General features: G+C 48.5%; 3 protein-coding genes across 5 annotated transcripts; 2 read left to right on the forward strand and 1 right to left on the reverse strand.

Moving 5' to 3' along the window:
* Positions 1 to 1,475: 1,475 nt before the first annotated feature.
* LOC136549612 (alpha,alpha-trehalose-phosphate synthase [UDP-forming] 6-like) lies at positions 1,476 to 5,799 on the forward strand. Its single transcript, XM_066540956.1, has 3 exons — positions 1,476 to 4,485; positions 4,840 to 5,113; positions 5,223 to 5,799. Exons 1-3 carry the CDS (start codon positions 2,504 to 2,506, stop codon positions 5,553 to 5,555), a joined length of 2,589 nt encoding a protein of 862 aa, XP_066397053.1. The 5' UTR covers positions 1,476 to 2,503; the 3' UTR covers positions 5,556 to 5,799.
* A 1,544-nt stretch (positions 5,800 to 7,343) lies between these two features.
* Positions 7,344 to 9,655, forward strand: LOC136503606 (uncharacterized). The gene is made up of 3 exons (XM_066498630.1): positions 7,344 to 7,983; positions 8,138 to 8,862; positions 8,959 to 9,655. The coding sequence occupies exons 1-3, from the start codon at positions 7,531 to 7,533 to the stop codon at positions 9,350 to 9,352; spliced, it is 1,572 nt and encodes a 523-aa protein (XP_066354727.1). The 5' UTR covers positions 7,344 to 7,530; the 3' UTR covers positions 9,353 to 9,655.
* Positions 9,656 to 10,051: 396 nt separating this feature from the next.
* Positions 10,052 to 15,663, reverse strand: LOC136549619 (two-component response regulator ORR21-like). Of its 3 annotated transcripts, none has more exons than XM_066540971.1 (6): positions 15,126 to 15,663; positions 13,584 to 13,736; positions 13,094 to 13,492; positions 12,831 to 12,907; positions 10,684 to 12,009; positions 10,052 to 10,221 (listed from the first exon to the last, which is right to left on the reverse strand). In XM_066540971.1, the coding sequence occupies exons 1-5, from the start codon at positions 15,280 to 15,282 to the stop codon at positions 10,699 to 10,701; spliced, it is 2,097 nt and encodes a 698-aa protein (XP_066397068.1). In that variant the 5' UTR covers positions 15,283 to 15,663; the 3' UTR covers positions 10,052 to 10,221; positions 10,684 to 10,698. The 3 variants fall into 3 exon arrangements, with proteins under 3 accessions (XP_066397068.1, XP_066397065.1, XP_066397077.1); XM_066540968.1 differs by having other exon boundaries at positions 10,676 to 12,009; positions 15,126 to 15,662; XM_066540980.1 differs by having other exon boundaries at positions 10,676 to 12,009; positions 15,162 to 15,660.
* Between the last annotated feature and the right edge of the window lie 6,180 nt (positions 15,664 to 21,843).

Genomic DNA, 21,843 nt, shown 5'->3' on the forward strand with positions numbered 1-21,843 from the left:
GATGAAGGGAGCACATTCAACACTGGAGCCACGCAGACGGTGCATGAATGAACCGAACCAGTTGGGCTGCCGTGTGGTACTGCGGCGAGGGTGCACAAAACGCAGCGGCAAACGGTTGGCCGGAACAGTGCCGTGCTCGCGATCGTTGGTGGCGCGCGCGGGAGCCGGTGCGCTTGGGCGGTGGGCCGGTGGCCACGGCACGAGAGCACAGCCGCAAGTTGGTGTAGGCTTGTCTATCTCATACTAGTACAGTACTATCTCTTTGGTGGTCTTCTAGTAAAGCTTTTATTTTCAGATGTAGTAGCAGCTCATCTGCCGACGGCAGAGATCCGGCAACCAGCATCTAGGGCAGAAAAGTGGGAGCCCAATCAGATTCCCTCGCAGCCTGCACGGAAGAATTTCATGCCACCACCACCCCAGACTCCATCCACTTCATGAGAAAAAAACAGTGTAATTTCTGACATCCACTTGTCAGGCTCCCGTTAGCCCGCTGCCAACCGCCGCTGCCGTTCCAACGTGCCGCGCCGCGCCACGTCGCCGGCGGACACGGTCTGGGTTCGCTGTCGGGACCAGCCCGATGGCCACGTGAGCTCCCCCGGCCCCGGCTCGACTCACCCCCTGGCCCCTGCCCACGCGCGACTGTGCCTTGCGGGCCGCAGCTGTTCGTCCGCCTCCTGCCTTGAAGAACGGTGCAAAACCGAAAGGCAGAGAGGTCAATGCGCACTTGCGAAAAAGTTCGCACTGGTTTTTCTCTCCAACCAAATGCGAGGGGCATCTTCTTTTTTTGACCGCAAAGAGAATTGAGTGCTGATCAGGATGCCAAAAGAATGATCCAGATTAGTGCTTCTTCGCTTCTTCTTTTTTTATGCGAGATCTTCGCTTTGTTTTTGGTGAGAGCTGAGAAGTGTGCGGTCTTGGAAGGATTAGCGACTTTGCAGACGTACCTAGATGAAGAACCAAATCTAGGTAGTATGTACAGATGGTTCTTTCAACAAAATATGAAGATATACTAGTGTTACAAGTTACTCCCTCCGTCCAGAAAAAAATATAATTCTAGTACAGTATCATGGTTTAGTATCTGAAACCAACAAACAAACATGCTGGTTATCTTTAAAAAAAAAAAGAAACAGCAAATTTAAACTGACACCTCGACGACATGCTGTAATGGAGCTTTGCCAGTCTTTGACTGACCTCTGTTCAGTCCTCTCCATATCCATGCAAAATGGTCTGAAGTCCTGATGAACTCCGATTTGGAAGTTGGTAGCCAGGGGGCAGTTCTGTACCCTGGAGAGAAATTCCAGAGCAAATAAAGGCAAGAAATTAATCCCCAAACTCAGCACGGCTTTCTTATTCATTTCCTGTCCAAGAGTCTACACCACCACTCCACCAGCACCAGGCTCTTTCGCTGTCGCCTTATATAAAACCGATAATTACACGACGGGGAACGGCAACCGAACTCCGTCCATCCCACACACCACACACGCCGTTAAATTTCCTGCCCAGATACTCCTAGCGGCAGTGCACTTGTGCTGCTTGCGTTCTCCCCCTGGGTCCTGTGAGCTGCCGAAAGATCCAAGCGCAAGGCCACCAAACAAGGCCGCCTCCCGATCTCCGAGCAATTTCATATTCTTTCCCTCCCGTTTCTTGTGCTATTCCCTCTCGCTTATCCTTGATCCGTCTCCCAGAAGGAGAGGGGGAGGAACCAGGGAGATTGTTGCCGTCCCTGTCACCCCATACCGCGCTGTCGTGGTGTCCTATGCGACTCGTTTGTCCCCGTCGTCTGGTTGCTGATTAATCCAAGGCCATGGATCTCCATGAGGACGCCTGAGAGGTCAGGTGAGCTCGGAAGTTCTTGTGCACCTCCCTGCTTGTTGCTGCTATAAAGCTACTTCCCCTGTCCCCCCACTTCTTCCTCATGCAACATGAGCAGCTCGATCTTAATAGCATAGGGGGTTGATTGCGGTTGCGGCTCGGAGATTCTTCGGGCGTTTTCTCTTTTGGCTGATCTTTTCCCGCACTTTCCGTCTGATATTTATCAGCTTACTCCAGCAGAGTTGCTTGCTTGCTGAAAAGCCTCAATTGCTCGCTTTAGAGGGTGTTTTTACTGCTAGTCTCTGAGCCGCCAATTTTTTCACCACTCAGCTGGTACTCCCCACATCCATCCACCAGGCAAGAACAGCAACGTCAGTTTGCAGCAGAAGAAAAAGGCTCTCCCTTTGTACTGAAAGCACAAAAAAAATCCTCTCTATCTCTCTGACTCTTTCCCCTCACAAGGTAGAGTCCAGTGTGTGCCACTTCTCTCACAAACACTGCGAGCTCGTTTCTATCCTGCAAGAAACAGCGAGCCAAAGCATCCGCTCCATTCTTCGCTAGTTCGTGCGTCGATCCAAACGCCAATCTTTGATTTCTGCTGCAAGGGCTGTGCTTCTTGTAGCAAAAGGCCCAAACATTTGACCACAAGCCAGCTCGGAATCGGATCCCTGCGAGGACCAGGCGGCCGGCCATGGCGTCCCGCTCCTACTCCAACCTCCTCGACCTGGCCACCGGAGCAGCAGACCAGGCGCCGGCGGCCGCTGCGATTGGCGCGCTCCGGCGGCGGCTCCCGCGCGTGGTCACCAACCCCGGGTTCATGGACGACTCCCCGGCGTCGCCGTCCACGCCGGCGCGGCCGCGCACCATCATCGTGGCCAACCAGCTCCCCATCCGGTCCCGCCGCCCGGCGTCGCCGGAGGAGCCCTGGACCTTCGAGTGGGACGAGGACTCCCTCCTCCGCCACCTCCACCACTCGTCCTCACCCCTGATGGAGTTCATCTACATCGGCTGCCTGCGCGACGACATCCCGCAGGCCGAACAGGACGCCGTCGCGCAGGCGCTTCTCGAGACCCACAACTGCGTGCCGGCCTTCCTGCCCACGGACATCGCCGAGCGCTACTACCACGGCTTCTGCAAGCAGCACCTGTGGCCGCTCTTCCACTACATGCTGCCGCTGTCCCCCGACCTCGGCGGCCGCTTCGACCGCGCGCTGTGGCAGGCCTACGTCTCCGCGAACAAGATCTTCGCGGACAAGGTGCTGGAGGTGATCAACCCGGACGACGATTTCGTGTGGGTGCACGACTACCACCTCATGGTGCTCCCCACCTTCCTGCGCAAGCGCTTCAACCGCATCAAGCTCGGCTTCTTCCTGCACTCGCCGTTCCCCTCGTCGGAGATCTACAAGACGCTCCCCGTACGCGAGGAGCTCCTGCGCGCCCTGCTCAACTCCGACCTCATCGGCTTCCACACCTTCGACTACGCGCGCCACTTCCTCTCCTGCTGCGGCCGCATGCTCGGGCTCTCGTACGAGTCCAAGAGGGGGCACATTTGCCTCGAGTACTACGGCCGTACAGTGAGCATCAAAATCCTGCCCGTGGGGGTGCACATGGAGCAGCTCAAGACGGTGCTCGGGTTGCCGGAAACCGAGGCCAAGGTGGCTGAGCTGATGGAGATGTACTCTGGAAAGGGGAGAGTGGTCATGCTGGGCGTCGACGACATGGACATCTTCAAGGGGATCAGCCTTAAGCTGCTTGCCATGGAGGAGCTGCTGCGGCAGCACCCTGAGTGGCGGGGGAAGCTGGTGCTGGTGCAGGTCGCCAACCCGGCGCGAGGGAGGGGGAAGGACGTCGCCGAGGTGCAGGCGGAGACGTACGCCATGGTGCGGCGCATCAACGAGGTGTATGGTGAGCCGGGGTACGAGCCGGTGGTCCTGATCGATGAGCCTTTGCAGTTCTACGAGCGCGTGGCGTACTATGTCATCGCCGAGGTGTGCCTGGTGACCGCGGTCAGGGACGGCATGAACCTGATTCCCTATGAATACATCGTCTCCCGGCAAGGCAATGAGAAGCTGGACAGGATGCTGCGACAGGGGAAGCCAGAGGAGAAGAAGAGTATGCTGGTGGTCTCCGAGTTCATCGGATGCTCGCCGTCTCTGAGCGGCGCCATCCGGGTGAACCCGTGGAACATCGAGGCCGTGGCAGACGCCATGGAGACCGCCCTTGTGCTGCCTGAGAATGAGAAGAGGTTGCGTCACGATAAGCACTTCCGCTACGTGAGCACCCACGACGTCGGGTATTGGGCTATCAGCTTCCTCGAGGACCTTAAGAGGACCTGCAGTGATCATTCTCAGAGAAGGTGCTGGGGCATTGGCTTCGGTCTGCGGTTCAGAGTGGTCTCGCTCGACCTTCACTTCAGGAAGCTTTCCTTGGAGAGCATTCTTATGGCATACCGGAGAGCCAAGACACGGGCAATTCTGCTAGACTACGATGGCACGCTGATGCCACAGGCGATTAACAAGAGCCCCTCCACCGAATCTGTTCGGATCCTCAACAGCTTGTGCGGAGACAAGAACAATGTGGTGTACCTATGCAGCGGGTATGACCGGCGCACTCTTCATGAGTGGTTCCCTTGTGAGAACCTTGGCATAGCTGCGGAGCATGGCTACTTCCTGAGGTATGTGGCTATATGTCCTACTTCCTGAAGATCAGCTTTTCGTTTCTCCATATCATCATCTGACTTAATTCGATGTCATAGCACTGGCCAACTAAAAACTTGATGGATCATGTACTAATTCATCTTACAATGCTAAGTGTCGTCCTGTTGTAAGAAATGTTTGATTTGCTGAAACTTCTGCAATCGGTTCAACAGAAACACGTAGTAGTGTAGGACTGGAACATTGGATAGAGCATTAACATATCCAATTGGCTGACAGTTGAATTTGTTGCTGAGATATGCACGTCACTAGAAATAGAAACTGTCTAGCTCAGGGGATTTCTGACTCTTGAAATGTGTTATTACTGAATAAAGGTGTAAGAAGGACGCAGAATGGAAGACCTGTGTCACTGCTACCGACTGCAGCTGGAAGCAGATCGCCGAGCCGGTGATGTGCCTGTACAGGGAGACGACGGATGGCTCAACCATCGAGGACAGGGAGACGGTGCTCGTCTGGAACTACGAGGACGCGGACCCTGACTTCGGCTCATGCCAGGCCAAGGAGCTCGTCGACCACCTTGAAAGCGTGCTTGCAAATGAGCCTGTATCAGTGAAGACCACGCCTCACTCTGTTGAAGTGAAACCGCAGGTGAAGCCGCAATCTCCTCCATCATCTCGATCTCCCATCTTCTTTGGGCAAAATAAACCAGGCGTAGGAATAGGAACTCACTGGGAACGAGATCATTTTCCTTTTGCAGGGCGTGAGCAAGGGCTTGGTGGCTCGGCGCATGCTGGTGTCAATGAAGGAGCGGGGCCAGTGCCCGGACTTCGTCCTGTGCATCGGCGACGACAAGTCCGACGAGGATATGTTCCAGCTGATCGCCAGCGCTGCTTGCGGGGACTCACTAGGGTCCAAGGCGGATGTGTTCGCGTGCACTGTCGGCCGCAAGCCCAGCAAGGCCAGGTACTACCTCGACGACGCGGCGGAGGTGGTGAGGCTGATGCAGGGGCTTTCCTACGTCTCCGAGGAGCTTGCCCTGGCGAACCACCGGGATGAAGACGAGGACTCTTCTCTGGACGTGTGGGAGTAGTAGCGTTCCCGTCGTGTGCTCCTGCGGTAGGCCGGTTGCTGGGATTTGCATGTGCCAGGCGTAATGTTTGTTTGTGTTGGCTCGGTTGGAGCTACCACCGAAACGCCGAGGCCGAATATTTGAGTAGTTATTACGTGTGTAAATGAGGTATGCTTTATCAGGGTAATGTATTGTCAGTGATTTAGTCTCTGGGGCTGCCGAGCTGGCTTGAATCTAGTGATGCAGTAGTTACTACGATTGATCACAGTACTTGTTTCTAGTGATGCTTCTAGTAGTTCAGTTTGTGGTGCTATTTACCTGATCAGTGGAAAGCAGTATGGGCTTTGCGCAATGGAGATCTGAAAATTTCATTCATCTAAAGACCATAGGTTTTCTCGGAGGCGTGTGTATACGTCTTTGGAAAGAACCATCTGTCTGATTTGTTTGTCAGGCCTCATGAAGTTCATTTTTATGTGATGCTCACTTACTTGGAACTAGCCCGAACAAAAGCTGCAAGTTGCAAGTTCATTTTTATGTGATGCTCAGCGTCCCTGCCTACCTGATTAACAGATCCAATCCCAATGTTTAGGAGAAATTTGTGTCAATTGCGACAGCAGAAATCCCATACTTCTTGCAGCGGATGCCCATGGTAAAAATAATAAAAAAAAACACTGTAGGGAGCCATACAGATATTTGGTCTGTTCTATGAAGAATCAAGAATGAGCTGGTTTTCTGAATCCCAAGCCGGTTTTCTCACAATTTTAATTCACATGATGCTCAATCGCTCTGGTAATTGCTTCTGCAATGAAACAATCAAACTAGGACTTTGGTGAAAGTGAAACAAAAAGTTTTGAACGTGTGAACTGCTGGACGCTGTCTTTATCTAACAAAAGAACTGCCCCCCCTTTTTTTTGTCTGCCGTCATTTAGCACTGAGCGATGCTGGTTATGGTGTGAGAAGTGGTTGCCGTTTGGTAAGAAGTTCCACCCATGGGGTATTGGCGCCATTTGTTGGGCCATTTGGAAGAGTAGAAACAAAGCTTGTTTTGAAAAGAAATTAATCAAAAACCCTTTAGAGATAATCTGTCATGCCTGTGCGCTAATGAATTTTTGGTCAGGTCTGTATGCTGAAATGAATCAAGACCAGTTGGTGGAAGGTGCCAATACGATGCTGCGCGTGGCGAAAGAAGTCTTGGCGTCTCAGACCGCGCGACAGGTGAATCAGCTCCTTCTGCAAGATACTGAAGTGACCGAGCAAGAAGACGACGCAGCTTAGAGGTGATGGCTCACGAGGTGGTCGGAGGAAGATTGTGTCCACTCCGATGCAGTCTCCAGTATCAGGACGTTTTTTATGACTGTCAGATTTCAGTCCTTTTTTAGTCTCGTTTTGGAGGGTTCTGGATTGATTCTGCAATCTTTTGGCTGGCAACTGTTTGCACGATAAACTTGGTCGCCTGTCTTTCTGGTGCTTGTTAGCTGTTTTAGCTGCGTATGGTGGAAATTCTAGTCTCTTCTGCTAGTTATCTTAGCTGTTGTTCTATCTGAGCTCTGTCTAGTCTGTAAACTCGAATGCTTGTATTTCCGTTATGCGATAATGGGAATGGGGAGTTGCCTCGCGTTGAAAAAATTTTAGCACCGAGCGAGTAGCAGTAATAAAAAAAAAGGGCATAGCTCAGCGGCTGACTATACCTTACTAACAAATCAACCGCTGTCTTCTGGAGCAAAATAAATAAAACGCAAAATGACAGTGATAGCTGAGGATTTACCTTTGCAATCTGTAGCCCCGGGGCATTGGCTATCAACAAGAGAAGTTTAATCTTGGACATCAGGACATGGTCACTAGATTCTACAAGGCTATGTCGTAGCCTCTTCAATGTCAGCCAAAATCCAAGCTTTCGCTCGTGAAACTCGCGTCTCACCGGCATAGCTATCACGCAAATACATCAACCAATCACTTCCTTGCAAGCATTGTTTTACGTATAAGAAATGCTAGGTCAATGCTTCCACGTACTTTCCTAAAAAATGCTTGCACGTACCAGCAAAGAAGAAAAACGGTGCCATTTGGGAGCTATATGTATAAACAAGCTTCCGTTTTCAAACCCTGGCGTACGTTGGCACGCACCCGAGTGTATGTGGAGGAAATGGGGAGTAGCGCGGCGCAGCGGCGTAGGCGGCAATGCACGCTGGCTCTGGTGACCGCGGCGGCGCTGCTGGAGCGTGCGGATGAGGCGCTGCTTCCCGCGGTGTACAAGGAGGTAGGCGAGGCGCTGGGGGCGACGCCCACCGCGCTGGGCTCCCTCACGCTGTGCCGCGCGCTCGTGCAGGTCGTGTGCTACCCGCTCGCGACGTGCGCCGCGGCCCGCTATGATCGCGCGCGCGTCGTCGCCGCCGGGGCATTCCTCTGGGCCGTGGCCACACTGCTGGTCGGCGCCTCGGGCACATTTCTCCAGGTCAGTAACTGCTACGAGTTGTTTTGCGTCGTTTCCCCACTCACTGGTCACTGGTCACTGGACACTAACAAAGGGGGCATTCCAGACAGTTTTTTTCCCCTTTGCACTACGTGCGCGCGCTACCTGAACGCTATGTCGAGGAGCACTCTTGCAGATGGCGTTGGCCAGGGGCTTCAACGGCGTCGGGCTGGCGCTCGTTGTGCCGGCGATCTACTCCCTGGTGGCCGACTACAGCGACGACGGCAGGCGTGGCACGGCGTTCGGGTGGGTGTCGATGGCGCAAAGCATGGGCCATGTCACCGGGAACACCCTCGGCGTGCTGCTAGCGGCTACGAGCTTCCTCGGTGTCCCAGGCTGGCGGCTGGCGTTCTACGCCCTCGCGCTCGTCAGCGCCTCGATCGCCACCCTAACGTGGCTGCTCGGCACCGACCCCCGCCCCGTCAGCGTGAAGGCCACGGCTGCGGCCACGCTGGCCCAACTCGCCCGAGAAGCCAAGGACGTGGTGAAGGTGCCGACGTTCCAGATCATCGTGGCGCAGGGCGTGGCTGGGTCGGTGCCGTGGTCGGCGCTCAGCTTCGCCGCCATGTGGCTGGAACTCGTCGGGTTCACGCACTGGCAGACCACCGTTATCACCAACCTTAACAATCTCGCCAACGCGCTCGGCGCGCTGTTCGCGGGGTTCGTCGGGGACCCAGCGGCGCTGCGGTTCCCCAACACGGGCAGGATCGCGCTTGCGCAGGTGTGCACCGCGTCGAGCGTCCCGCTCGCCACCGTCCTGCTGCTCGCGCTCCCCGACAACCCCTCCGCAGGGGCCGCGTACGCTGTCACGTTCTTCATCTTCGGCTTCGTCTCGCCCTGGTGCCCCGCCTCCACAAACAAGTGAGAAAGTGGCACCACCGGCAGCCCTGCCCTGCCCACGGCTAAAAGGGCTTTTGCTCCATCTGGCAAGTCGCTCACCCCGCAGTCCTTTTGCAGCCCAATATTCGCGGAGATCGTGCCGGAGAAGGCGAGGACGACGGTGTACGCGTTGGACAGGTGCTTCGAGACGGTGTTCGCCTCGTTCGCGCCGCCCGTCGTGGGCATCCTGGCGGAGCGCGTCTTCGGATACCAACCGGCCGCGTCCAGAGTGGAGGCTGACAGGGAGAACGCCGCCGCTCTCGGCAAGGCAGTCTTCGCAGAGATCGCCGTGCCGATGACCGTCTGTTGCCTCACCTACACCGCGCTGTATTGGACTTACCCCGCGGACAGACAGCACGCGCAGACGGCCGCTCTGCAGGCGGCGGCGGGGGATCAGGACTGCGACTGCGAAGCAAGTTTAGTTGCCCATGCTGCAGGAGCCGAGGGCTTGAACCAGGCGCTACTTGCCTGAACAACGGAGTAGCAAATTCTGAAGAATACATACTTGCCTGGCTAACCAATGGACAGATTCCATATACAAGCATTTCAAATACCAAATACCAAAGATTTATTGTGCTGTAAAAACATGCTGTTGAATTGTTTCAATGCAGATAAAACCATACATGTATATACTTCTAGAATTGGGCATTTCAGTTACGGTTGATGTATCATCCAAAGATTTATTGTACTGTAACAACATGCTGTAAATAAAATCATACATGTAGGAGTATATACTACTCCCTCCATTCTAAATTATAATACGTTTTGGCTTTTCTAGATACGAATTTTTTACTATACATTTAGATATATATACTATGTCTAGTAGATACATAGTAATAGCAATGTATCTAGAAAAGCCAAAACGTCTTATAATTTGGAACGAATGGAGTACTAAATTTTGGTATTTCAGTTACGGCTGATGTTTCATCGTAATGCCAATCAGAGTCTATTTGTACAACATTCAAACAGGAGTGTACTCAAAAAAAAAAAATCAAATAGGAGTAGTTGACATAGCTGAGACATGAACGGTTTCCTGCCAAGTGCCAAGTAGAGATAATATGTGTGGGGATAAATCGGCTAGGCTGAATTACGACGGTCATAAAAATCATGCTGCAATCGGTAATTACAGGAAAAGGGGACAACGGAAAGGAGTTATATGACAAGGGACTGATTAACTTTAAGTCCTTTAAACTGAACAAACTTCTATAAAGCAAGATTCCACATGTTGTCACATAGATTATTCCCTTTATAAACCAATTACAGAAGAAAAAGGAAGAAACGAAAATACGAGCAACCATTCATCAAACCACTAAATTTGTTTCCAGTGCTCACTGATCAACCCTGCATCAAGCAAAATAATTTTGTTAGGAGTTGAGGCAGAACTAAAAAGGATAATCATGTTTGGAATTATTGCATTAAGTTCAAAAGGAGAGCAGAAGTCACTGTGGAATTTCACATCATGTAGTTCACGGTAGAAAAGGGGAAATGAATAACTTTTCAAAATCACCAAGAATGATAAATAGGATCTTTGCAAACACTAAGTTAGAACAATGATAACATTTAACAAACACAGTATAAATATAGAAAAATAACTTAAGCCTGCCTAACTCAATCAAGTTAATCCTAGTAAAAAAACAGTAACATTAACAATTTGACAATGTTAATACCGCTTGAACTAGAACTAGAAAATACTGACAAGGATTTGGTGAAGTTAAATACAACAGAAAGGATGAATTAATAAGAATATTAATAGAAGAAATAACATCTGGTAGAAACATTTGGAAAGTGTGCTCACCTACTTACAAATTCAAGAAAGTTTCACATCTGTCCACTAAATCCAAATATGTCGGGGTTCACTATGTCACCACTGTTTCCAATGCTGTGGCTCAAGTTGTTAGTTGGAGATTCAACCTCATCCACTGCAAAGCGGCTTGGGATGCAAGTGCCTTTCCCGACAAACCCATGATTCCTCCCTCGTCCTTGGTCAGGCAACTTGCCAAGGGCAGAACTCTGGAAGTTGGATGAAGTGGAACCAGGGTGGCCTTGCCCAAGAGAATTTCCAAAACTATCAAAATCTTGTGAAGGCGACCAGCTGCCGCTAACATCATTTTGACTCTGAAGTAAACCATACTGTGGATTTTTGGACTGAGAAGAGAGCAAGCCAGAGTCCACACTGGTGTTACCACCAATATAGCCATAACTACGACTCAGGGAGTCAGTGCTCTCAGTCTTTAGAACACCTGGTGGTCTTGAGCTAACTCCTATAGCATTCTGATTAACCACATAAGGAATATTCCCACTTTGAAAATTACTAATTCCTGGTGAAGGCATTGCATTTGAGCTGCGGTTCATGAGACCAGGAAGATTTGCTCCATGGCTACTAATCAAAGGCTGACTTGTTGAAGCATGATTAACCATATCAAGCCCACCCAACAGACTGGTTGATGGTGAAGGTGATCCAAGAAGAGGTTCATGTTTCATGGATGGAGGAATTGATGCCAGAAAACTTGGGGATTGAGATGGTATAATCAAGGGATTTTGATTAGGTGAGATACCCTCACTAGCCGGGAAAGCATTTAACGACTGAGATGGCATAACTACACCAGAAGGTTTGACATCGATACTGTGAAGGGTTCCTGACAGCAAGGTGTCTGGCTGTTGCTGCAATTCATGCAATAGCATATTGTTATTTTGAGAATTGCCCACATTTCCCAATGTGCTTGGTGAATCAGTCATACCAAGTTTGTTATTGGGCCAAGCTGCAAAAGATGGCAATCCTCCAACTGCTGGGCTGCTTTGAGGGAATGCACCATATGTGTTATTCTGACACTTGTATATGGGTTGACCAAATGCTATTTCTCTCTCTCCATAGGGCTTGTTTCCTTTGATTGCAGCCAGTCGCAAAGATGACTGGTCTCTTCCAGGCAACGCCAAACTGCTTGTAGGTCGACCAAGGAGTTCATCCTGCAAAGCAGCCAGAGCTTGAGGAGGGATCTGACCAGAAGCAGCCAGAGCTTGGAATTCCAGTCCTCCTAACGGAGCAACTTTAGCACTAGAAGCAGGCGCAACAAATGGATGAGGTATTCCTGCATGATGCTGAGCAATTCTCTTCAGGTAGAGTCTGAATTTCTGCACATATAAAAAAATGCATATTATCACCATTGATGTCTAAAGCTATGAGGTTATTAAATATTGGTTGGACTTGGAGCTCAACAAAAGCCAATAGAAACTAGTAAAACTTAATGTATTACATAGGGTGATAGGGTACATTCAAAATGCTTAATAAAAAGAGGATACATCAACCTCATCTAATCAGTTTCAGAGCAATGTCTATAGTTAAATATTTCTGAAAATAGTGTCAAAGTGTCAAAAGCTATTTGCTTTTGTGATATGTACCATGGAGAACTGGGGAAATGGATTTTTTAGTAACATGTTTTCACAATGTTTTCAGTCAAACAATGAATAGTATGACGGTTTGGTGCAATTACATTGCATTCTACAATGAAAGAATAGATAAGTGCTGTAACAATAAAAGCACAAGGCGAATATTTCTGAAAATAGTGTCAAAGTGTCAAAAGCTGTTTGCTTTTGTGATATGTACCATGGAGAACTGGGGAAATGAATTTTTTAGTAACATGTTTTCACAATGTTTTCAGTCAAACAATGAATAGTATGACGGTTTGGTGCAATTACATTGCATTCTACAATGAAAGAATAGATAAGTGCTGTAACAATAAAAGCACAAGGCGCTCAAATCTGAGTTCAGTCTGGCAGGAAGCCATCTATTTATATCACTAACAAATCCAGATTAAATTTTCAAAAAAAATGCAGATTAAATTTAGGTAAAATAATGAGGTGCAAGATGTACAAGTGCATAAGCGGCAACATCATGTGCAATAAAGATAAAGGTACTAAAACATGTAATGTTATCAGAAAGCTGGAAACCAAACCTGCAAATGGCTGGCAACATTTTCCCTGGTTAAGCCAGGGACATTCATCAATTCCAAAATTTTCTTTGGAACAGCTTCTGCAGAAAATATAAAACAATATAAGCATGATGGAGAAGAGATGACTTCGTTCTAAGGTTCAGGTTTTTGACGGTAATCAACAATACTCAAATTCAATCAAGAAGGCGCATAACTGGCAATATGAATTTACAGCAAATTCCTGTCAATAAAAGTAAGAAGTACAAAAATATGTAGCAAAATCTTACTGTCTATCCCGAGGTGATTGACTGCGTTAACAAATTGTTGATGAAGCTCAACTGACCAAACAACTCTTGGTTTCTTTGATGTAGAAGAAGGATCACCATTTTCCAGGTCAGTTTCATCATCTTCTTTCTCTCTTTTCTTTTTCTGAGATTTCCAGCTGCCATCATCTCCATCATTCGCAGAGGAAGCGTATTCATTATCATTATTGGTTGGTCTGTTACGATCGGTATCATCTAGGCTACCAGAATGCTCATGATCCTTGTTTTCATTAAATTTTTTCCTAACAACATGTTGCCAGATGTTTTTCAACTCCTCCATTCTGACAGGTTTTATTAAATAGTCACATGCTCCATGCTTAATTCCCTTCATTACAATATCCGTTCTTGAATCAGCAGACATCACTGCAAGTTTCATCAACAATTATTAGTGATGTGTTCCAACACCACATGTTAGCATACTGAACAGAAAAAACAGGAAGAAATATATACTCACTGATAACTGGAAGGTCCATCTCCAGGCCTACAAGTTCAAGTAGCCTGAATCCATCCATATCCGGCATGTGAACATCACTTATTATAACATCAAAACCACGCCTATTCTCTCGCAACATAGTTAGTGCTCTTGTAGCCTGAGGACATGTTGTCACTGTAAAACAAAAGAAGAAAAGGTCAAAAAGGTTTAAATTTCAAAGAACTTATACAAGGAAAATTCAACAACAGGTATGAAGCAAAATTTGAGACTGACACATCCGTATTATTCAAGAACAAGCTAACCTAGCTAGCTTCTGTCCCTGTGAAATAGAAAAAAGTTCATGAAAATGTGGATCTAAAAGAAAACAAATAAAACCCATAGCATGCAATATTGTGTCATGGTCTCATGGAGCAACAAGAATCGAAAAAATTACAAATTCAAAACCACACTAGCAACAAGTATTGGATTCTATATTTGAATTGCAACTTAATGGAAAAAAACATATCACATCCTGATGCTTGCTGTGGCTTAGTCATGCATATCCAGCTGACAGGTATCAATACGAGGAACAATGGCTAAGAAAAGCATGCTCAGTAATTTCTCACACTGTGCATTTAATTAACATTTAGGGCCCTATCCCTATGTCTAGAATTTTGCATTTTCTTCGATCTTCTACCAAACTAGCACTAGCATCGAAATAATGCATTCATTAGTTGTAGTTAGCTTCTAAGGCAAGCTGCACAAGGATATGTCCAGAAGACGACAAACACATCAGGAAATGAAAATAGAAAGATACGATATCACCAATTCCTGCAAAACAAAGTTAAACCAGGTTCCCCCCCCCCCCCCCCCCCACCCCCCACCCCCCCCCCCACCCACCCACTCATTTTCCCGTGCACGCATGTGGTGCTAGCGCCCACAACAGAATCACTAGAAACAAACATTTCAAGGAATTATGGGTTTCATATACATGGATATTCCCATACTAAATGCAACATGGCATGTCTGCATCCAAAGAGTATTCTCATTTAAACATAGGCCTAATATATGATTATCAGGACGTGCGAGGTAGTGACAGGTGCATCACCGATACACTACATATACAATAGTGGTGGAATCCGAATTTAGCTGCGGCAAATCCTCGAAATCTAATCTTGATACTTTGATAAATGCAAAAGCACTCCGAGTAGCAAGCAGCAGCAGTAGCTAGGCACGTACACAGATTTCCCACGTATAACGCATCCACTCAGATCTCCCTATGCAAATATATACCATCAATCAAACTACGCCCAAATACAGACGCGTTAAAATTTACTTAAAACACCCGTTAGAATTCTAAGGGAAGGTTTCTTATAGATTGATAACGGGACATCTCAGAATTCCCCAGAATTTACGGGAGGGGCGTGTGAATCGCATAAAGCAGAGCCTTCCCGGACTACAAACAGATAAAACCGTAGCAAGGCATGAAACAGAAGCAAACGTATTATTGTTAACCGATAGGAACAGGAAGCAATCAATCGCCTCGCGCCCAGAAGACGCCGAGGCACGCCAAAGCAACCGAACCGAGGGGAGAAGGAGAGGAGCGGGGCAGTTGCCCACCGTCGTATCTGCAGTCAAGGAGCATCCTCTTGAGCACGAGGAGGCACGTCGGGTCGTCGTCCACGACGAGCACCTTCATCCCCACAGGAAACTCCCCTCCTCGCGCCTCTGCCGCCGCCATCTCCTATATCGAGAAAACCGAGACCTCACCTCGTTCCCTCCCGTCCAAATCACACCTCCATCGCCGCCGTAGATCCGGCGCCTAGCCGCTCGCCAGGCCGCGCCTCGGGAGCCGCCGCTGATTCAGAGACAGAAGCCGCAGGCACGGGCGGGGAAAGGGAACAGCGAGGCAGGGAGGGAGGGAGGAAGAGGTGGGGCGAGCGAGGGGGAGACTAAATCGCTAAGCGTGATTAGTGAAGCCAGTAAATCACGCGATTGGCCGGGGGTCAGGTAGCGATTACGAGTTACTGCTAATGACGCCGCTGGCCAGAGCTTCTGCTGCGGCCTGCGGCTGCGGCTGCGGCTGCGGCTGCGCTGCGCGTTCACTACTTCTCTCTCCTCCCTGTCTCTGCTTGCTTTCCACTTGCGGCGGGGCGGGGCGGTCCGCGGCGCCCTTTTCTCTCTCTCGAGATGGCTGCGTGCGCGCTTAGCTGGCCGCTACCGGGTGCTTCCTTTTAAAAACGGCTCGCATTGATTTTGTCTTGATTTCCTTCCATTTTTTCTTTGAAGATCCCGTACACGCAGCCAGTTCGTTTTTTTTTATAAGCCATGGCCGAAAGTACTGCTGGCTGATTCGGTGTGAGAGAAAAATACTGTTTAAACCGTGGATTATAAGCCAGATACGAGCGAATAAACCGAAACGAACGTGCTGATGGTCTTGAGCTTTCCATCTTTTGCAACTTTCTACCGATCAGGACTCTTGCTGGATTGCCTCAGCTAAAGTTGGTGAGGAATACTGGTAGCATTGCTTTGATTGGGGCCGTTGGGCCATTGCTTGAAGTTTCCTTTTGTGCTTGCCCATTCTTAGGATGTTGATTTACGAAGGTGGCGTTTTGGAATTTGAAATTTGCACGTCCAGATTAGAGAGGGATGAGGGCGGTCGATAGCGGGGTCACCGTAGGTGGGGACGATGGACGAGGCAACGGCGGTAGGATTTTTAGGATTTTTTTTGGAGGGGGGGGGGGGGGCTGCTCCATTGAAGATGACTTAGAAGGGAGAGGCCCGTTTGAAGGGCAGCGAGTGAGGCGTGGGGGCCACCAAGTGGGCAACGGAGGATAGACGCTTGTGTGAAGCCGACGGCGAGGATGAGGAGTCGCCAAAGATGTAGGTATGTAGCCGACTGGAATTAGGGAAGGGCGGAGAAGGAATTGTGGGATGGGCAGCGGGTGGCGAGGTCGCCGGTGGCCGGGCCGACGGACAAGGCGAGTGAGGGCGGGGGCAGTTGTGGAAGAAAAAGAGATGAGGAAGAAGAAACTATGTGCCAGTACAGTATCTATAGAGACACGCTCGCGTCAGGGATGAGCTCTGTACAAAGTGAGTACACCCATACACACAACTTCCTTGTAACTCGATTTTTTTAGAAGGGGCGGCAAAAGCTTTGCCGTGATTTATATCAAACGAAGAAAATAAAAAACAAGTGTTAGCCTAGTTTTTTGAGTAGAAACCGGGTCCAAAAACCACCAATTGGGAGAGTGCACCACTCGACTACATGCTCAACCTTTAGCCAACTTAGTAAAAAAAACGACCCTACTAGCAACTCGAATATCTAACCAATAGAAGCACAACTCCAACTAAGAAAGAAACTAGCAAAAATGACTTGGAGCACCGAGCACCACCACCTTGGAGAAGCACTATGGAAGACGACAATAGATCAACAGTGAAAACTGGATAGCCTTGCAGAGCCTTCAAGAAGGAAACAGACCATCGACAAGCTAGCCCGATAAGAAAAGGTTTTTACCTGTAAAATCCAGTACGGTAGGAGGAGATGTAGAAAATGATGCTCCAAGAGGGGAACGACGCCGTAGACATCGTAGTCCAAGCTTTCGCCCCAACCGCATGCAACCTCCACACCTAAGTCGTCGGAGATCCAACCCTACCAGGGAGGTAGGATGCGGCGAGAGGTCAGCAGCCGCTCCGCCCGGCTGCCGCCCCTAGGAACACCGGCCAGAAGAAGCGCTGAGAGAAGCCCGTCGGAGAGTTCACCCCCCGCAGGCTGAACCGCCCAGCTCCACCACGGAAAGTCAGCCCGAGCAAGGAGGAAGGCAGACGACGGGGAGAAAAGAGTCGGGATCCGAAGAAGCACAGTCGTCCAACCCACCAACGTCCCAACCCCTGGCGAGCTCACCCCACATCAACCCACACCGCATAGAGCCTCCGGCAGCCCCCGCACCGATCTGTTACCGTCTACACACCCACTCCCTAGCCCTTCCAGGATCTGAGCCAGACCACAACAAAGGCACTGGGACCTTGGGCACACCATCACGCGGTGGTGGTACGGCCGACACATCACGCGCCACCGTAGCCCATCCATCCGTATCATCGGCCACACATCACGCGCCGCCGGCCGTACCACCACCGCGCGACTCCGCGCTACGCGCGGCCTCTGAGCCACTACCACCCCATGGTTAAGCCACAAGATCCATCGCCGCAATCCTAGCCAGGATGCCCGGAAATGGGTTCCAACCCACCGGATCCAGTGGTCCAATGAAGCTCCGATCGGGGTGGGGGAGGCAGATCCGCCCGACGAAGATGAGAGCGCCGCCACCAACGACATCTGAGGAAGCCGCGACCTTAACCACGCGGGAGAGAGCCCCGCCACCTCCTTCCTCGCATTCGCCCGGACCTCCGGCGACCTGCACAGGCAGCAGCAAGGCAGGGGAGGTGGAGGGGCGGCGGCGCTAGGGTATGGAGGTCCGCTTGAGCCGCTCTAGGAGGAGTGACGCGGGTGGGTGGGGGGGGGGAGCCTAAAGTATTGTTTCTTGACCAATCCGCTGTGACTGCTTTGTAACTCGAAATTGGCGAAATTGGAAAGTTAAAATTTCTTGAAGTGCTAGTCTTATAGATGAGTCCTAAGGTTCGGTCTGATTGTAATGTAAATCATTTCAAATGTAAATATGGGTGCTTATATACATATACATGGTATATAAACATAGGCACGCTTTTTATTTTACAATGGTTTATTAAAATTTTGCAAAGTCCATTATCGAACCAAATAGGAGCAACACTCGATTGCATTGAGCCTTTGGACTTTGGTCCATCGATGCTATGTTTTTTTCTTTTCATTTGTATCTTGCCCAGGCATCTATTTTAGTCCAAATTTGAGTGACCACATTTATTCCATATTCTAAGAGATCACCCTGTCTTATTGACGCAACGAAAGCGGCTTAACTATCGCTAGCAATTCTATTACTCTCCAATTAGAGGAACAAGTGAAGCTGCTAGCTCGAGGACCCTTGACTTAGGATAGTGATGGATACCTATTTTCCCTTTCATGTTAGTCAAAGTACTAGTCTATGTCATGACTTCGCGGGGTGAAGCTAAAATTCTAGAGCAATTATTATATTTGACAAGACAATACAACCAGCTCAAGTGGCCGAGCTTATTATATTGATTGAGAACATTTATGAAATATAAAATAATAACAATCTGAAACGACCATTTGCCCTAAATCATCTCTAATCCTTTGGGGACTGAAAATTATTAACATCATTATATCTCTTTTGGTTGCAAGTGGTGTCCACTTGCCACGTCTACTAGTAGCTTATAAACATGTGCACGATACTCTCGATCGTATGAGTTAGGTTTTGTTTGTATCCTATAAGCTAATTGTTAGCCGTTAAAAGTAGCTCTGATGGATCTAAACACCCTAGCTAACCTATAGTCTAACTAATAGCTCAAAATAAATTATTTAGCTAATAAAAAATATTAGCTGGTACTAAATAAATTATTTATAGTCAATGCAAATTATTAACTAGTGTTAATATGTTAGTTAATATTTAGCTAAATACTACTAACTATTACCTAGAGGATCCAAATAGAGGTAAGCTAATATGTTAGTTAACAGGCCGCTAATAAAAAAACTATTAGCTGGTTTCCTCCAATAGTTAGTTGTTAGTTAATAGCCCGCTAATTAAAAAACTATTAGCTGGTTTACTATTTAGCTAAGTACTACTAACTATTACCTAGAGGATCCAAATAGAGCTAAGCTAATATGTTAGTTAATAGGCCGCTAATAAAAAAACTATTAGCTGATTTCCTCTAACAGTTAGTTGTTAGTTAATAGCCCGCTAATAAAAAACTATTAGCTGGTCTCCTCTAACAATTTGTTGTTTGAATCTAAACAGATCCTTATTATAGAAAGAAAAGGGAAAGAACCTCCCAACGTGGGCAAAACATGTTTGAGCTTTAAAATAGCTGACAGCTATATATGTATCTCAAGTGAGTAGCTATGACTAGAAGTCTTATGGTTCATGACTAGTATTTTCTTTTAGCTAGCAAAAATTCCATCACGGATACAGGAATTAGCATTCTTTCCTACCAACTCTTAACTTGTTGCTGTCAGAAGCTCTCTCAACTCTACGGACATGTTATAACATTATTATAAGATAAGATGAAAGCACGCACGCACGCGCCAGCCAATGCGTTGCTACAATGGAAAATCAGTTTGTGTGTGCGTGGAAAATGACGGGCATTATGGTTTGGGCCTCGCAAATTATCAAATATGATTATGAGATTTGTCACTGCTGGAGCCGAGCAAACATGACCGTCGCCTTCAAAGGAAAATAAAGAGCTTCCAGCACCTGGGGGGCTGGGCGCAAGGCGCGGCCACAAGGTCACACGACGCCCACCAGGGACAGGAGGCGCAGACCATCGCTCAATGACTGCGCGTCCATGATCGGGGTCAAGGTTTGAGATGACGGCGTGCGTGATAACTGACAAGCGCTGCATGTGACGGGACTGAACTGCTCGGCCTGTGCAAGTGCAACACACGGCCGGGCGGGGTGTAAAAAATTCTCAAGCCAGCGAGAGTCGAGAGGCCCAGATGTGTGTAGTGCTACTAGCCAGGGACTAGGCTGGGATGCTGGCACCACAGCCAGTAGGCCAGGACACGGCATGATGAGCGAATCACGCGGAGTTCTCCTGGCACTTGGCGAGCTAGGGCTTGTTTAGATCACCACCAAATTCTAAGTTTTTTCACTCTCTCCATTACATCAATTTTTGGACGTATGCATAGAGCATTAAATGTAGGTAAAAAAAATAACTAATTGTACAGTTTGGTTGTAAATCACGAGACGAATCTTTTGAGCCTAGTTAGTCCATGATCGGACAAAGTTTGTCAAATACAAACGAAACGTGCTACAGTGTCCAGATTGCAAAAATTTGCAATTACTTGCTGGTTGATGAATCGAGCATGGTCTACTTGTTACAAAATAATACATTACTGTGCAATAGTATCTATAAAGACCTCTATTCCTGGGGACTCCGCACTGTCCACCTCAAATGTTGCAATTTGATAATATCATCTAGGCGTAGGATTCATGTATTCATTCATTCATACCCTACCCCACGGCTACCGTGAAGTGGAGTACCTGATTCAGTCCCCAAGATGGAAAACTCCGTTTAGTCCCAACCAGAACTGATGAACAAGGCATCCAGCAACCGAAAGAAACTTTTTATGCATTGTGAAGCAACTCCACCAGGGTTTCTTTCCTTTGATTTTTTTATAGGCAATTGAGAAAGTATAATGCATGACTTCAGGCCATGTTTTTCCAGCAACCGAAAGTGAGGCTCCAAAGATAGAAAGTGAGATTTCCTCGACTGAAACAAGCCCTTGAGATTTTACAAAGAACTACGATCTGAATGGGTATGCCAAGCAATTATGCGACACAAATCACTCGTCTAACTGCTTTATTTGTTTGATGTTACCATCAAGGTAACGTGCTGAGCAACAACTCGATATGTGTGCCAGGTTGCTCAGTCAATCGGTCTGTTCGTTGGTTAGTTTCTGGGCTGATAAACTCGGCTGTTGCTGGTTTGTTGTAAGAGGAAAACATCGTTGGCTGACTGATAAGCCCCGGCTAAAACCAATAAGTGAACAGGCTGAATGGAAAAAGCACCATATTTTGCTCGAAAAAAGAAATAGCACCACAGTAGCACAAAAGTAGCGCACAAAGTTTTACACGGATCAGCAAGATTCCTAGGAGAGGGAGTATTAGGTGCTGGACCGCGATTTCTTTTGTCCAATCAAGTTTTTGTTCTGTTCGAAACAGATGCATGGCTCATGGTTCTGCCGCTGCATACAACAACAAACAGCCAAGCCCAAACACAAACACAAACAGGGTCAGGTCAGGTGGATTATCTTTTGAAGTGGGGCTCAGCCGCTCAGGTGACCGGTACACTAGCAGTGAAAAGAATACGAGGACAAGAGCCACGTTCACTACTGTAAAGCCATGGCTAAAAATACTATTGATTAATTTGGTGTGAGAGAAAAATAATATTTATTGATTAAAAAAATATGATTTATAAGCTAAGCAAACAGAGATCCTTCTGGTACGGAATACACCTACTGCTCAGTACAGTAGTAGTGCCAGCGCCCAGCAGCAGCAGGAAAGCCTCGACGGCACAGGATGGGGGAGGCTGTGTCGATGCGCGTACGGGATGCTAGGGAATCTCGGGGCTCGGCTTTCGCGAATTCTTTTTGCTCCCCCCGAGAAAGGATAGACGGCTGGCTCTCCGGCTGTGA

This window comes from Miscanthus floridulus, chromosome 1, assembly GCF_019320115.1.
Source record: "Miscanthus floridulus cultivar M001 chromosome 1, ASM1932011v1, whole genome shotgun sequence".
Lineage (NCBI taxonomy): Eukaryota > Viridiplantae > Streptophyta > Magnoliopsida > Poales > Poaceae > Miscanthus > Miscanthus floridulus.

Coding starts and splice junctions, on each gene's coding strand:
- LOC136549619 (XM_066540971.1), bottom strand. CDS start 15,282: ATGGCGGCGGCAGAGGCGCGAGGAGGGGAGTTTCCTGTGGGGATGAAG. Junction 13,737..15,125: donor CTCCTCTCCTTCTCCCCTCG/GTTCGGTTGCTT, acceptor TTTGTTTTACAG/TGACAACATGTCCTCAGGCT. Junction 13,493..13,583: donor GATGGACCTTCCAGTTATCA/GTGAGTATATAT, acceptor TGAAACTTGCAG/TGATGTCTGCTGATTCAAGA.
- LOC136503606 (XM_066498630.1), top strand. CDS start 7,531: ATGCTTCCACGTACTTTCCTAAAAAATGCTTGCACGTACCAGCAAAGA. Junction 7,984..8,137: donor CCTCGGGCACATTTCTCCAG/GTCAGTAACTGC, acceptor GCACTCTTGCAG/ATGGCGTTGGCCAGGGGCTT. Junction 8,863..8,958: donor TGCCCCGCCTCCACAAACAA/GTGAGAAAGTGG, acceptor GTCCTTTTGCAG/CCCAATATTCGCGGAGATCG.
- LOC136549612 (XM_066540956.1), top strand. CDS start 2,504: ATGGCGTCCCGCTCCTACTCCAACCTCCTCGACCTGGCCACCGGAGCA. Junction 4,486..4,839: donor GAGCATGGCTACTTCCTGAG/GTATGTGGCTAT, acceptor TACTGAATAAAG/GTGTAAGAAGGACGCAGAAT. Junction 5,114..5,222: donor CTGTTGAAGTGAAACCGCAG/GTGAAGCCGCAA, acceptor TTCCTTTTGCAG/GGCGTGAGCAAGGGCTTGGT.